Source organism: Arvicola amphibius, chromosome 6 (genome assembly GCF_903992535.2).
Source record: "Arvicola amphibius chromosome 6, mArvAmp1.2, whole genome shotgun sequence".
Lineage (NCBI taxonomy): Eukaryota > Metazoa > Chordata > Mammalia > Rodentia > Cricetidae > Arvicola > Arvicola amphibius.
Genome location: NC_052052.2, coordinates 13,579,590 through 13,595,520, shown reverse-complemented (window position 1 = coordinate 13,595,520; position 15,931 = coordinate 13,579,590). Strand labels below are relative to the sequence as shown.

General features: G+C 50.8%; 1 protein-coding gene across 1 annotated transcript in view; it reads left to right on the top strand.

Annotated features, from left to right (window-relative positions):
• Nucleotides 1–2,420: 2,420 nt before the first annotated feature.
• The window catches only part of Capzb (capping actin protein of muscle Z-line subunit beta), a 104,883-nt gene continuing 91,372 nt past the window's right edge, over nucleotides 2,421–15,931 (top strand). The window contains exon 1 of the mRNA XM_038333740.1: nucleotides 2,421–2,532. Within this exon, the coding sequence (XP_038189668.1) occupies nucleotides 2,530–2,532 (3 nt within the window). The 5' untranslated portion in view covers nucleotides 2,421–2,529. The remainder of the gene's footprint in view (nucleotides 2,533–15,931) is intronic.

Here is a 15,931-nt window from a genome sequence, read left to right as displayed (position 1 = left end):
AGGTACAAGACTTTGGACTCACAAGATAGGATAAATATAGATTATTTTCTCTGAATTTGTGAAATGCAAATTGACTAGACACTGTTGATGTATTTATTGTCTGTATACACTTCATATAGTTATTGTATTTATTGTATATAGTTTTTCTTATATTAGTTATAGCCTTTTTTATTTTATACAAAAGGTAAACTATAGTGATATTTTATTTATGTTTTAATAAATAAAGCTTGCCTAAAGATCAGAGGGTAAAACCAAGCTACTAGAGGCCAGGCAATGGTGACACCATTAATCCCAGGATTTAGCAGACAAAAGCAGACGAATCTCTCTGAGTTCAAGGCCATCCTGGGCTACACAAGATCAATGCAGAAACAAATCCAGGTGGTGGTGGTTTACACCTTTACTCCCAGTACTAGGGAGTCACATGCTTTTAATCCCAGCATTAAAGTGGGAAAAAGACGGAAGGAGACAGAAGCTCAGAGGCCCAGCCTTGGTAGAGGAAGCATTTTCGCTACTGGATGGCTGCTTTGCTTTTCTGATTTTAGTTTGAACCCCAATATCTATCTCTGGGTTTTTATTATTCGTGTTATAGCCAGGTTCTTCCTTGATCTTGCTCTACATTATTGCTTTGAAACAAGGTCTATTTATCCCTGGCTGACCAAAACTCAAACAAATTTTCCTGCTCTTGCCTCCCAAGTGCAGGGGCCACCATCCCAGGCTCTCTCACTGAATTTGGAGTTTGCCATTTGGCTGGGCTGGCTCGTCACCAAGTCCCAGAGATCCTGCTGTCCCTCACATGGCACTGGGGTTACCCATATGCATGGTCACAACTGGCTTTCACATGGGTGCTGTGGAGTTAAAGGTCCTTACGGTTGTACAGCAAGCGCTTTACCCCAAAGTGCCATCTCCTTAGCCCCCATATTAGTGCTTTCAAAAATCATGTGTGTGTACGTGTGTCATTATGTTGGCATGCAGGAATGCATGTGTGTGGAAAGCAGACGATAATCTCAGGTATCGGTCATCTGACACTGTCCGTGACAATGTCTCATTGGCCTGGAGCTAGATTAACTGATCAGGAAGTTCCAGAAATCAAACCGTCTTGGCTTCTCCAGAGTTTGACACTTCTACATGAAGAAGACTCTTCTTCTCCTGACAGCATTCAAGCTCAGGGCACATATCCAGCGTCTGGGAGGTTCCATCTCCAGCACTGAAATCTCACCGACATGCTCTAGGCTAGCACGGGCTAATCTCTGTAGTCTGCCCACTGGTTGGCGAATAGCTACACAACAAATATTTATGGCGTAATGACTTTCTAAGTGCCACTCCCTTCTCTGAACTCCTGTAATACAGGTCTAGGCCATTCTTGAGGGACTTACCTGGACGCTTTCTCTGCTGGTGGCTTGTCCCTGAAGGTTTTCACTTGTCTATGAGCTCAGCGGCTTAGGGCACAGTCTGCCAGGGATCAAGTTTACTGATCCCCTCTCTCACAACCTGATTTGGATGAGAATGTCTGGTAGGTGGGTATTATAAGCACGACTTGCATTCTAGGTGATAACTCAACAAAACATTTTGAAAAGAGAGTTTCTAGGGCTGGGGCTTCAGTTCAGTGTAAGAGCATTAGCCTAGCATGTATGAGCTCTAGGTTCAATCTTCAGTCCTGAAAATAGAGGGATTTCTGAGTCGGTGTATGGACCGAGGAACCAAACAGGCTGATCCTCTGCAGATAGGGTAGAAAAGTATACGAACTAGCCGGCATTTATTGAACCCAATGTTTTAATCTTTTTACCAGTGTCTTCTTCACAACTACCCTGTCTGGTAACCAGGAAGTGCAGGCAGGGATCCTTGTTGCTTATCCACCTGTCACCTTTTGGTACCTAAAGGCTGCCTGCTTGGTCGTGAGAGCAGGTGTTCGACAACCAGAGCGGTAGCGCCGGTGGCGTCCCCACGACAGGTTCCGCTCGCTCTCTAGGGGCAGGGCCCCATTCCGGCGCACCAGTTCCGGGTCCGGGTGGGGCGCGGAGGGCCCGTCCCCTCCTAGTTCAGGGCCTTCCGCATCCTCCACCCAGGGGGTCAGTGAATCTCTCCATTCTCAGGTACCCCACCTCCCGCAGAGGCAGGATGCAAAGCTGGCCGTAAGAGGATGCCACGGGCTGCCTTGCTCCCTCCAGTACGCTGCACCCCAGCTCTTACAGAACCGTCGCTCCAGGCCCGCCTAGGGCCCGCCCCTCCCAAAAGGGACCACGCCCACTCGTCCGCAGGGCCCACCCCTAACTCCGCCCCCCGCGCCGAGCTCCATACTTGGCGATCGCCGCGGCCCGGCGCGCTCATTGGTTGCGAGCTAGCGGCGTGGGGGGCGGGCCGGGCTGGCCGGGGCGGGGAAGGAAGGTGGCGGCGGCCCGGCGCGGGCGGGGGGAGGGGGGCGCTGACCCGGATGTTCACTCTTGGGCACCCGGGGAAGTGGAAGCGCCGGGCCCTGCTGCGGGGGGGAGAGCCACAGACGCTGGGACAGGGACTGCCGCCGCCGCCGCCACCATGGTAAAGGGACCCCTTCCCTCACGGTCCCATCCCTGGACCCTCCCGCTGGAACTCATGTTCCCCTCTCCCGCCGACCCGCCGGCCTGGGGAGGGTGGGGACCCAGGGTGGGGGAGGGGCGGGGTCCGGGACCCTAGGCAGATGCCACCCCTCTGGTCCGGAGGGGGCGGCGGGAGGCTCGGGTGGCTCGTGACCCCGCCCCGGGCTCCAAGTGGAGCCCCGGGTCTTTCCCCTGCATGTCCAGGCTAGTCTCGAGGATCCCAGGCTAGACCTTCCTTCCCTAGAGGCCGGGCCAGGCACCCTTCTCGCAGGCCTGCATCCCATGGCCTGAGCTAGGCTCCCAGGGCCCAGGCTAGGACGGTGCTTCTCGTTGCTATGGCCCAGACTAGGCCCCCTCGCCCCCAAACTCTTCTCCTCTTCTTAGACCCAGCCTGGACCCCTATAACCCCTTGCCAGTGGCTTCAGACTGCGTTTGTTTCCTTCACCACCATGGAATCTCTCCGTGGTCCTCAAGTCTTTACTTATGCTGTGTCCCCCTCCTGCACCTCTCTGACCCTGGTGCTGGCAATCACCTTCCCCCAGACTTCTCACGACTTAGCTTAGTCTGCGTCAGCCCAGTGCGGTTCTCACCTACACCCTGCCTGCTCTGTCCTGCTCCCGACTCAGGTGTCCCCTCCCCTATTCCTAGGACGCTCTTTCTTGGCTGTCTTTGGCAAGCGGGGGAGAGCCCCAGCCGGGGTGGGGGTGGTCCGGGTGCTGTGCCTTCCTAGACTTGAGGCTTGCCCCTTCTGGGGAGGCTGCTTGGGTGTGAGGGAGAAAAGGGCGGCATCTGTGTGCCCGGAAGGCAGAGCAGAGCATTTCCCGTGGCCGCCGCCTCGGTGCTGCCGGTGCAGAGCGTCTTGCGGGGCGCCCTGGCTGAGTGGGGAGCCGAACGCTGGCGGCGAGTAAGCCAAGTGGACAGGGATGAGCGCACAATCGTTCTTGTGAGGCCGCAGCTCTGGGGCTGGAGGCCACCAAGCTCAGAGCCCAACAGAGGGCCGGGACACGATGCACCCTAGCAGGCGCAGCCTCCCTTTCCCCCTGAACTGTCAGCTTGTAAGGGTTGGAACTGCTGATTATGGAGGTGCCTCTGATCAGGTGAGCGAGCAGGTTGAGATCCCTGGTTGAACTCTGTGCTGTTTGTTTTGGTAATGAAGGCAAGCACACTATGCTAGCAACTTATTTGAGGAGTGTCTCTCCCCACCCATAACCCTGCCCCCCCCCAGTCCACTTGGACATCTTCTTCAGGGCAGGCTTAGCATCTAGATGGAAGGGCCTCACTTGGTCAAGGAAGCTTGTAAAGTAGACAGAGTTAAAGCATCCTCCGGCTGCCTGTGTCACAGCCTTGTGGGGGGCTCCCTGCCTGCCTAATAGATATTTGGGAGTGGACTTTGAGGCCTAGATGGTTTTGAGGAGTCCTGTTCCTTGTTTAATCAAGGGTGTATAAGCTGAGTTAGGGTGCCTAATTCTGATTGGCTAATAAACTTTCTGTATATTGATTAAAAACGTAGGCAAGACGTTTTCGTATTATTGCAGCTAGCCTGGGCCGTCTGGACCCTGACCGTAGTCTGTATGGGGAAGGACTTGTCCAGGACAGTTTTGGGTGAGACTTTGAAAAGTAGAATGAAGTTGTCTGTGTGTGCTCTGGGGGGCCAAAGCCCAAGATGCTTGTGGAGTGTGGCCTAGTCCTCTAGGCTTCTGTCTCCATCAGACAGGTGGAGAAAGTGCCACATCCATCCCAGCGTATTCAGAGTGTTGCTCAGCCTGCGCACAGACCACTCTTGGCCTGTGGAAGCACGCCTGGCAGGTTCCAGGCAGTCATCTTCCCTGTGTGCTCTTGTATGTCTAATATGATGGCCCTGTTTAAGAAACATAATGATGGGATACTCAGACATGGCAAGGGAGGGGCAGGTACTTATCTCTGCAGACCGAGTGTGAATTTTCCTAGTCGGAAATGTCCGAGTGAGACTTGCCTTGCGTGATCCTGATCCCGAGCTTTCTGGGGACTGAGATTTTGGTCTTGTGGTTTCTGTCTCTGTCTATCTGGGTTCTAGAACAGTACCTGAGACCGAAAGATATGGCTTGGGAGGGTGGCACCTGTAGTATCAGCCATTTAGCCGTCCAAGGCCAGCTTGGGTGACAGGGAGAATGAGACCCCGTTTCAAACAAATGATCACTTATAGTGTTCCGGCACGTGGCTCTGAGCTTTAGCCACTTGGAGTTTTACTCATTCACTCCCTAACTTGGTCTTCACATCCCCCAGACTCCTAAGTAATTTCTGACTGCCTGTTGTCAAATCTATACCATGCTTGAATGATCTGGTGCCCTGGTGTGTGTAGTTGGATCAAGCCCGTTGGCAGAATGGGGCTTCCTCGTAGGTAATGAAGGAAGACCACCGCGGTTTTGTTTTCAGTGGGGTGGTGGCAGAGCAAACAGCCAGCTCCAGTTTCCTTCTGAGGGAAAGAGAGGCCTGAGATTTGAAAATGCATCTGATTTGGGGTGGAGGCCATGGTTTTTCTTGGAGTCAGGTTCACCATCCCTGTTAAGAATGCTTAGGCAAATGGAGTTTATTTGCATTCCCGTAGCAAGCTATCTTACCACTGCCCCTAAGTGCTTCGCAGTTTCAAAGCACTTTGCCTGTCAGAGCTCTGGCTTCTAATTTAGGGGTTATTATTCTGAGAGTTCAGATGCTGTTGCTTGGTGGTGGAACTGTAGTAGTGAAAGGCCAGTGTGGCCCCTCAGGAGCTGCTAGTCCAGCTCAGATGGCATTGCTGATAGGAGCTGGTCGGAGCGGCGCCCCTGTTAAAAGACGAACTCCTGGAGTGGGCACTAAAGTATCTTGGTGGTCTCCTCCTGTGGATAAGATACATAATTCAGATGCCAGAGAGATGGATCAGTGGGTAAAGGTGATTGTGCCAGGCCTGAGGATCGGAGTTCAATTTCTGGAACCTATGTAGAGAAGGAGAGAGTTGGTTCCTCCAAACCTTGCACTAACCCCCCCACTCACATTGTCTCTTCCCCCCACTAATAAATAAATAAACACTATACCTTAAAAGTGCATAGTTCAGCTCAGAGACCCCATATGTGTTTTACAACCCCGTTCAAGTAAATCCAGCCAGTCTTTTTTTGATGTTATAAAAAGTGGCTGGTGAGCCGGGCAGTGGTGGTGCACACTTTTAATTTTAGCACTCGGGAGGCAGAGGCAGGCGGATCTCTGAGTTCGAGGCCAACCTGGTCTACAGAGTGAGTTCCAGGACAGCTTGGGCTACACAGAGAAACCCTGTCCTCCAAAAACCAAAAAAACAAAAGAAAAGAAAAGAAAAAGTAACTGGTGATTACCAGTTTAAGACTTGGAAGCTATAATACTGTTAGATCCTATGGAGGAGGAAGGAGGACAGATATGGTGGCATGGCAGGGCAAGGGACCTGCCAGAGTGGGAGGAGCTTATTGCTCAGCAGATACAGGCCCCTTGCTGGCCGAAGCTACTGGGTACCATTGCCTTGGTGTGTGTGGATCATGTGACTGCTGTGCGCTGCTTATGTGCCAGGAGGCAGCGGTGAGCGAGGCAGAGCGAGGCAGACGTGGATTTGGGCCTTCTGGTTTCCACTGTTGAGGGGTCCTGGACTGGCAGATGCAGCTTGGAAAGCTGGGTATAGTGTCACACACTTCTGACTCCAGCTACTCATGTTCAGGGCTGGCCTGGGCCACCCGTGAGAGAGCCACCTGTTCCCTCTTCCCTAACGTGTTCAACGTAACTGTGCACGCATGAGCAAGAGCTATGGTGGAGATGGAAGGGAAGGGAGTGCTGCGGCTTGAGCTGGGCTCTGCTCTCCAGGCTTTTTAAGTGGTGTTGGTCTCGTGCCTGCCACACAGTGCAATGAAGTGTGTGTTTTCAGCCTGTTCCTGGGCATGGTGGACAGCCTCCACGGTCGCTGACCCAGAATCTGGGCACAACAACTGCTCAAGGAGGATCTGAAGTGAATGGTGTGATAAGAGGTCCCGTGTAAGACAGTGGGTTTAAGTATTGACCCATAAGTTCTGCAGGGATAGGGGCTTGGAGCAGATCCTCTGATTGAGGGTGGGGTATTGGAGCCTGGAAGCGACCATGAACCTTCCCTGGCTTTGGGAGCAGCTGGTGCAATACCATTTTAGGCATTCCCGGCTTAATGATTGAGCGTAAGGAGATGGGGATACTGCTGGGGCTCCAGCCCTGTGCTGTGCCCTCTGCCAGAATCTGTTGCCTTGCAAAAGCTTGGAAGGTTCAGCCTTGAATCACAGACAACAGAGCATAAGAAGTCAGACTTGGAGCCAGACATAGTGGTGCATTCCTTTAATCCCCATGCTTGCTGGACAGAAGCAGGCAGAGCTCTATGAATTCAAGGCCTGCCTGATCTACATAGCAGGGCTCCAGGCTGGCCAGGGATACATAGAGAGACTGTCTTAAAAACCGCCCCTCCCCTCAAAGAGAGAGAGAAAGCGATTACATTTGGATGTGTTGTCTGCATGGGTCGAGTCCCCTCAGAGAGAGGACAGAGGACAGAAAGCTTGATTGAGCTCTTGTGCCCTAGGACCTTATCACTTGTACCTTGCACTGACTGCCTGGTGCTCTGGAAGTGTGTGATGGTGCCAAGTAAGCCGGAAGTGTGACCTGAGAGATGGCTGTCTCTGCTTTTCTGCCTTCAGCACGGGTGTACCTGGATGCAGTCCTGGTGGCCTCTCAGTGTGTGCCCTTATCCTTTCTCCCCTAAGCTCTTTGATGTGCAGTGTGAGGAGAGCATTTCATAGGGACACTGGGAAAAGGAAATGGTTTTAATTTTTTTTTTTTTTTTTTTTTTTTTTTTTTTTTTTGTGTGTGGAGGTTGTAGGATAACCTTGGGGAGTTGGCTCTCAGGGATCAGACTCAAGTTTGGAGCCTGTCCTGGAAACTAGCTCTTGTAGACCTCGAACTGGCTGGTCTCGAACTCACAGAGATCCGCCTGCCTCCTCCGCTTGCCTCTGCCTCCCAAGGGCTGGGATTAAAGGTGTGTGCCACCACCGCCCGGCTCAGACTCAGATCTTAAGGCTTGACGGCAGGTACCCGGCTCAAAAACGGCATTTTTAATACACTTGTCACATACTAAGTTGGAGCTATGGCTGCTTTCTGACGTATTTTGTATAGCCAAGTATATGTGACACATATGGAAGCCACAGTCCTTTTCCTCTCATCCTGGAGAGAAGGCGAGGTGTGCCCAAGAAGTTTAGTACAGCTGAGAGGGAACGTATAGAAGGAATCTGAAGGGCCACATGTGAGTTGTAGGTGTGCGTGCGTGCGTGCGTGTGTGCGTGTGTGTGTGTGTGTGTGTGTGTGTGTGTGTGTGTGTGTGTGTGTGTGTGTCACTACCTCCTCCAGGAAGCTCTGTAGACACTCCAGTCCTAAGCCAACTTGGGGGCTGGGCCTGGAGCCCAGGAAGACCTCGCCCAACCAAAGAGGAAGGGGAGGCTTGGGTGTGGCACTATCAGCCTGTTAGTCCCCGTACCAAGTCCAAGGTCAGTGTGTCATCAGCCTCGTGGGTTTCAGGACCACTGGGTAGACAGCGCTAGTGTTTGTTGCCAGATATTCAAGTTGCTAAGCTCAGGAGTTTGCGTTTGGTCTGGACAGCGTGGAGCCAGTGACATTTCTCACAGGGCAGGTGGAAATTTGAGCAGGCTGATGGAGCATTGGTATTTTAGCACAAATTCTCTAGCTGAGCTGTGTAGAGAGGTCCTGGATATGGAGGAGGGAGGCCAGAGGGATGCATCGATAGGCAGCACCGGGGAGGTCCCAGGGTCTCGTCACTGTGACTGTGGTCTGGAAGGAAGGAGAAAGGCATAGGGAGCTAGAGAGAGTTGCCATCTCTGGGTAAAGGGTGCACCTGCCCCCCTCCCCTGAAATCGCTGGGTGGACCTTCTGATTGGGTGATTTGTCATTGACACCAACTGCTTCTGACTTGTTTAAATCCTAGATGATGGTGTCCACCGAACCTTGATAGATGGTTGATAACTGAGTGGGCATTTCAGCCTGGTTAGTCCAGTGAGCAGTCAGCCATCTTGGATCTGCTGGTGGCTCTTCTTGTTTAGCTGAGTGTACTCTAGGTTCTAAGCACATAAAAGTACCTGAGACCTTCATCTACTAGGGATTCTGCAGTGTGGGAGACTCTGCAGAGTGGATGTAAGAGCAAGAAGAGCTGCCTCAATTTGCTGTTTTAATATTCCATTCAGTGCTACGAGACAGGCCATGCTACTACCATCATGATACAGATGAGGAAACCAAGGCCTTCCTATGCTGTCCTGGTTCCAGGCCCAGCTGCCCCTAGCCTGCCTGCCTGCCTGCTCTCCATCCTTCCACCTTCCCTCCTTGCCTCTCTACTTCCTTCTTTCTTCATTCCTTCTTCTTTTCTCTCCAGCCCTATTTATTGGTTTTTTCGGGACAGGGTTTCTCTGTGTAACAGCCCTAGCTGTCCTGGAACTCACTCAGTAGACCAAGCTGTCCCAGAACTCACAGAGATCCTCCTGCTTCTGCCTCCTAAGTGCTGGGATTAAATACATGCACCACCACTGCCTGGCTTAAGGTTTATTATTTTATGTGTGAGAGTGTTCAGAAGAGAGGTCAGGAGTTTTGGTGGTTTTGAACCACAGTGTGTGCCGGGAACCAAAACTGGGTTTTTGCAAGAAGTTCTTAACTGCTGAGCCATCTCTCCAGACCTTCCAGCCGTTTTCCTCATGTCATTCCTTCTGTGGACATCTACTTTACCATGAGATAGACCCGCTAGGAACATCCACCAGAGTCTTCTGCTTCAGTGGGGGACGCTGGAGAAGTGGCGTGTCTGAGATTCTGGGTGAACTAGAGATAAGCACAGAATTGGGTTAACGCCCGCCACTCTGACCCAGGTGGGCCTCTTTGCCTTTATTTATTGTGCTTCCTCCTGCGTCCACATTCATTCTGCGGTCTCTGACTTCCCTGTGGTCGATTTCAGTCCTCTTATCCTGTTTTGGTCCAAAGCAGTGGCCAAAGCTCGAGCGGTTGCCATCCCTGGCCTTGCCTGAGTGTCTATGGAAAGTGTAGGCAGTGCCTGGCATGGTTGGAGGGTGAGAGGCGTGTTGGCTGCTGTTATGTGGTTATTTTTATTAACATGGGTAGTTGATGGCTGGCTGTTCATGTAACCCACCAGCTGGCCTGGGAGGCATGCGCTAGCCCTTAGGAGACTAGAGACTGCTTGCTATATTGGAGTCCTTAGCCCAAAGCCTGCAGGTTCAGGGACCAGCCCAGTTAAACCCCAGCCTGGTGAGAACTCAGTCCTGTGCTTCTGGCCTCAGAGTTGTTCTTACCACTCTGCGGGTCGCTGGCAGCTGTTCTTCCCCCCCCCCCCCCCCCCCCCCCCCCCGCCTCGACTCTGAACTTCTGCTTAAACTGCTCCCTGAAGCTTCCTCTTCTTGTGCTGAACTCATCAGGCTGAAACATTATCTGACTGGCCACTGTTATAGTGGTCTTACATATAAAAAATTAGGGGATTATATTTGCCAGAGGAACCATCTTTACCTTCAAATACAACCTTGTGGGTAGGCTCTCAGCAGGCACCCTCAGGGACCACAGTGGCTTATGTAGCTGAACTGTGGCTAAAGTGTTATTGTAGTGTGAGACTGTGCTTAAGTTGTGGAAGATACCTTTGCCTGTACAGGCTCCCGTGGTGCAGATGGGTCTTACCCAGCTTCCAGTTAGCACTAAGCCAGGTTTCCTGGCATTTGTGAATGGCAGATAGAGAGTTCAGGTCCGTCCGGTTTGTGTTGTGCCGTGGCTCAGGGTTTTTCTGTTCGAGGCTTTGACTTCGCTAGGCTTTCTCTGATTTTACATGTGCAGGCTCCTATGTTGTAGTTGGTGTTCAAAGACCCAGGCAGAGCATGTGTGCACCCAGCCTCTGGTACAGAGTTTGACCCTATCAGTTCAGCCTCTGAGGGAGCCACTCTAGAATTTCTCCCTGTGCCACATGGGTTTGTTTTTATTGGTCCTCTGCACCTCTTTTAACTGCCTAGTGACCTCATGTAGGTTCAGGGTACAGGTTGCTATGGAGACAAAATGCCTTTGAGCTCCTGATCTTCCTGCCTCCACTTCCCAAGTACTAGGATTAAAGGGTGTGTGCCATCACACCAGCTTCTGTTGAGGAGTGTGTGTGTGTGTGTGTGTAGATTAAAGACAATCCCTTCCACCTTTCCATGAATTCCAGGGATTCAAGGATTGAACTCGGTTCCCAGGGCTTGTGCCGAAAGCACCTTTGCATGCTGAAGCGTCTCTCTGGCCATTCACTGGGGAGGATCTCTGCTGTGAGCCTTCTCGGTGTGTAGCCTGCAGAAAACCCATATGGTGACGTCTCACTCAGGCCCAAGCACCTCCCTGTACGTGTCGTGTCAGTGGTTGTTTCTGGCTGTCCTGTGATTGAGGTGACAGCTTTGGGCTCAAGTTGTGCACTGATGGTCCTGGGATGGTGGTTGTTGATTGTCTACCTACTCCTGGAGCTCCCATTGGGCACAAGTGTCCCTTTCCTGCTGCCAGGGGGTGCCCACAATCTTGATCTCTAATTGTGTCAGCCCCAACCCTAGATCCGTTTCCTCCTGTTGCAGATAAAGAAAGCAAAGCTCAGAGAGAGAGTGGTAACTGTGGTAACTGACTCAGGGGCCCCAGCAAGGCTCTGGTAATTACCATGAGCTCCAGGCCCATCCTACTCAAAAGCTTCTGCCAGTTGAATTCTGCTGGGTTGCTTATTTTATAGATGAGAAAACTGAAGCCAAATGGTCCCTGTGTAGTTCAGCTACAGTGGCTGAGAGAGTTTGGGTGTAGTGTAGAAGGTAGAAGTTTGTATTTTGGGTCAGGTTGCTGAAATTAAAAGCTCTTGGGCCGGAGGCAACTGCAGCATGGTTTTAGAAAGACTCCTCCTAGCCTAGAAGCATTGGCAGCATGGACCTTAGCCTCCACTGGCAAGACCTGTGTCTCAGCAGCAGGACAGGTCTTTCTGCGGGAATACCAGCACTCCAGGCTTCTAGAGTGACAAGAAGGCCAACAGCAGGTTGACCCTTCATGGCAGTCCCTGCTGGGAGGTGTGCTGGTTGTATTGGTTGGTAAGTGCTGCAGGGTTCCAATGTCTATCACACCCCAAGCCTTAGGCACTTGGTGTTATAGGTGGCTTTGGTCACACCCAATTGGGTATTCTTACTCTGCCTGCTCAGTTTGTTGATTCTCCTGGGGAGGGAAATGGTGCCCTTGCTTGGTTGCGAGTACTTCAGCAGTGTTCCATTGTCCCTGTCATGTGCTGTGGCTCTATAGGTGTTTGTTGAATGACTGAATTGTCTATTTGCCCTTTATGTTGTGAACAGCTTCCCTATTTGAGGGTGAACCATGTGAGACTGCCATTTTTGGGTAGGTAAAAATTAGTATCAGTTTTTGTAACATGAGGGCCTGCTCTTGGGGTTTCTGTCCTGCCCAGTTCCCACAGCCAGCAAGTCCCAAAGAAAATCACACAGAGAGTCTGCATTAAATATAAACTGATTGGCCCATTAGCTCAGGCTTCTTATTAACTCTTATAACTTATATTAACCCATTATCTTTATCTATGTTAGCCACATGGCTTGGTACCTTTCTCAGCGGGGTAGGTCACATCTTGCTTATTCTGTGGTCTAGTCTGGGCAGGACTGGGCAGAAATGGGCTTCCTCGTCCCAGCATTCTCCTGTTCTCATCACCCCGCCTCTACTTCCTGCCTGGCTGTCCCACCTATACTTCCTGCCTGGCCAATCAGCGTTTATTTAAAACATGATTGACAGAAAACAGACAATTCTCCTACACCAAGTTTTTGTCATAATATGTGTTATATCCTAATACAGAGAGAATACATGGGCAAGAGAGCAGGGTGATTTGAGTGGGAGACCCAGCAGTGTGTAGTGTTCCTTGGATCTGTGCCTTCTCTTAAACCCGCTTTCAGAAGGCTAAACCAGCCATTAGAGTCAAGAGCTTGACAGGAATGGAGGGGCTGAACAGGTCTGTCCCCGAGGTCATATCAGCTCACTCTTGATACCAAAGACCGACAGTGTGACGTTGGTGAGACTCACCAGTGGTCCTGATAAAGCCAGTGGGTGCTGAGCATTTGGCCTGAAGTTACAGGAGAATCCGAGCATCCGTTCATGGAGTCTGGGACTGATGCAAGCCATCTTGATTACTGAGTCCAAGGATGTGCGGGCATGTGCTGGAGGCGGAGAGCTAGGGATGAGGTCCATGTCTCTGCCTTGTCTCTAAAATGGTGAGAATAAAACGAGCTATTCTTGCTGGTGTGATAGTGCCTGCCTTTGGTCTCAGTACTTGGGAGACAGATGCAAGAGGACCTCTGAATTCCAGGCCAATCTGGGCTACATAATGAGACTGACTCAAAAACAAACAAACAAACAAGCAAACCAAACAGCACTAATAAAAAACCTCCCCCCAAACCCAACAACAAAAAAGCAGCTATTTGGGTCTGTAGCTCAATGGGAGCGTGCTTGCCTAGGGTAAGTGCTCTGGGCTCAGACCCCAGCACTGCAGGAAGAGGGGAAAACTACTTCCAGTGGGTTTGTGAGGATTAAAGTCAGTGCACAGCCAGACATAGTCTGTTAACCTGTTAACTGCACTGCATGCTGGGAAGAGCTCCATGCTATGAACTTAGCGTGTTGTTAGACCCAAAGGGACCATCAAGTGTGGATGCCTCTTTGCAGTGTGCGCGTGCACACTTGTCTCTTGATGTTGAGCCGACTCTTAGGAGGCAGGCTGCAAACCTCACCAGCCCTGAGCACCTCCAATCATGTAGCTGTGCTCTGTGAACGAACTATCTGAAATGGGGCTTTTGTTCCAGGTGATAATAAAAGCCACTCTGGGAAAATGGATTTTTTTTTTTAATCTTCTGATCACGAGGGACCAAGCTTGTTTGTCAGCCATCCCTGGTACCTGGAGACTTTGAAGGGGCCAAGGCATAATGCTTATCAGCGTTCCTTGTCCATACTGTGCTTATTTTCAGTCCATTTTTTTCTCTTCTGAAGGTGGCAAGTTTTCATAGTCACTTTTAGCTTCTCACTGATGCTGCGTTTGTGAAAACTGCCACGGACTCACAGACTTAACTGCCTCAGGAGCTTACTATTTTGTTTGAGGACGTATGCCTGATACTTTATTTGTTTTTTCAGACAGCCTCACTATGTAGCTCTGGAGCTTGCTGTGTAGACTAGGCTGGCCTTGAACTCGTAGAGATTTCACCTGGGATTAAAGGCATGCCCCCCACCACTCCATGTGTCTGATTTAAAAAAAAAAAAAAGTTTTATTTTTGCACCTCTGTGTGTGCTTGCCATGTATGTCTTGGAGCCAAAAGAAGGCATCCGATTTCCTGGAGCTGGAGTTATAGGTGGTTGTGAGCCGCCTGACATGGGTGCTGGGAACTGAACCCGGGGCCTCTGAGTCAGTCACTCTGCCGAGGGGGAGCTGTGTTTCCATCCCCACATGTGTTTGATATTAAAGCAGGTAGTGCTGGGACTCAGGTATGTAAGACGGAAGCTGATAAAGGAAAATGAGATGAGGAATGGAGGGAGCCTCATGTGTTGGAGAACCCTCTCCACATCTGCATCCTCTGAGACTGCCACGGACCGGTGCAAACGCAAATGCACTGCCTCATTCCCAAGCCCAGCTTCCCCACCTGTAGGTGAGAGCAGAGGATTAACTAAGAGTGATTGTTTACAGCGCTGTCTCAGGCTTCACGTGCGGGCACTTGAAGTAGGACTGTGTGTGTCTGCAACAAGTTGGTCATTCATTATGCAGATTGTCACGTTGGGCTGGTTCTAAGAATCCCTGGACTAAGAAATCCTGTAAATCTCCAGGGCAGGTTAAGGCAGGGAGTGCCCTGCAGTCAGGCGCCAGCATTTGCTCCTGGGCCTCTTTCTTCCCCCAGTGTTGCTTCCAGGCCCATTGTGCAAGGGAAGCACCGGGCGGGCGAGCCTCTGCGTCATTACCACACCTCTGTTTGCAGATATGGAAATGGAGTCTTGAAAGGTTATGAGATGCCTTGTATAAGGTTGAATGGCTAGTACAAGAGCAGAGGTGTCCTTAACGTAAAATGTGTGTACATGTATGCTTTATATAATGTTTAGGTCCGTAAGCTTATCTACTTGGGCATTTTTCGTGTGAAAACATTCAAGTCCCCTCTCCCCGCTCCCCAGGGTTTCTCTGTGCAGCTCTGGCTGTCCTGGAACTCACCAGACTGGCCTCCCAAGATGCCACCTGCCTCCGCTGGAGTGCTGGGATTAAAGGCGTGCGCCACCACACCCAGTTCAAAATTCCTCTAGTTTTGTTTTGCTTTGTTGTTCTTGAGACAGGGACTTGGCAGAGTCTTAGGTAGACCAAGCTGATCTCAGAACTCCTTGTAGTCAAAGATGACCGTAAATTTCTGAACTGCTTCCACTTGGAATCACAGGCACACTCTACTATGCCTGGTTTTATGTGGTGCTGGAATTCAACACAGGGCTACCAACTGAGCCACATCCCCAACCCCAGAAGAAATAGTTCTTGAAATCATAGATAATTGGTTGCTAGGCACCCAGGAGGGGTCCTCCTACTATGTTACTAATTGGTAGAATGTAGACATAGAACCAGGGTTGAATCCTCAGATCCTGCATCATTTCTGTTAAGCTTTAATTTGTAAAATTTTTTAAAAATATTTATTTATTATGTATACAGTATTCTCAGTGATTTGCCTGCAGGCCAGAAGAGGGCACAAGATCTCATTACAGATGGTTGTGAGCCACCATGTGGTTGCTGGGAATTGAACTCAGGACCTTTGGAAGAGTAGGTGGTGCTCTTAACCACTGAGCCATCTCTCCAGCCCCCTAATTTGTAAAAATTTTGAGATGGTCTTATGTAGCCCAGACTGGCTTTGAATTTGCTCTGTATCCAGGGATGGCCTTGGCTTCCTGCTCTTCCTCCACCCAATTGCTGGGATTACAGACGTGTGTCACCATACCCATCTTGGTATGATGAACTGGATGCTTTGTGGGGCTTGAGTCTTATTCTAGCATCACTGAGGAAAGGGATTGGGGAGGAGAGACTGAGATTTCCAAGCCTCAAGTGACGGGCTGTACGTTGGGACAGACGTGAGCGAGTCGGCCCTTAGAGTTTTGTATGCAGTGCCCTACTGAGTTCCTAGAAGGCTCCTGTGCTCAAGATCCTTGGTTCATAGGACCTTCCACTCCAAGTGGTGTAATGTTTATAAATTGCTAATATTGGCAGAGGCAGGACTTGAAGCAGGTACTCTTAACTCTGCTCTCAAATCCTTTGCCTACAATCTCTGTGG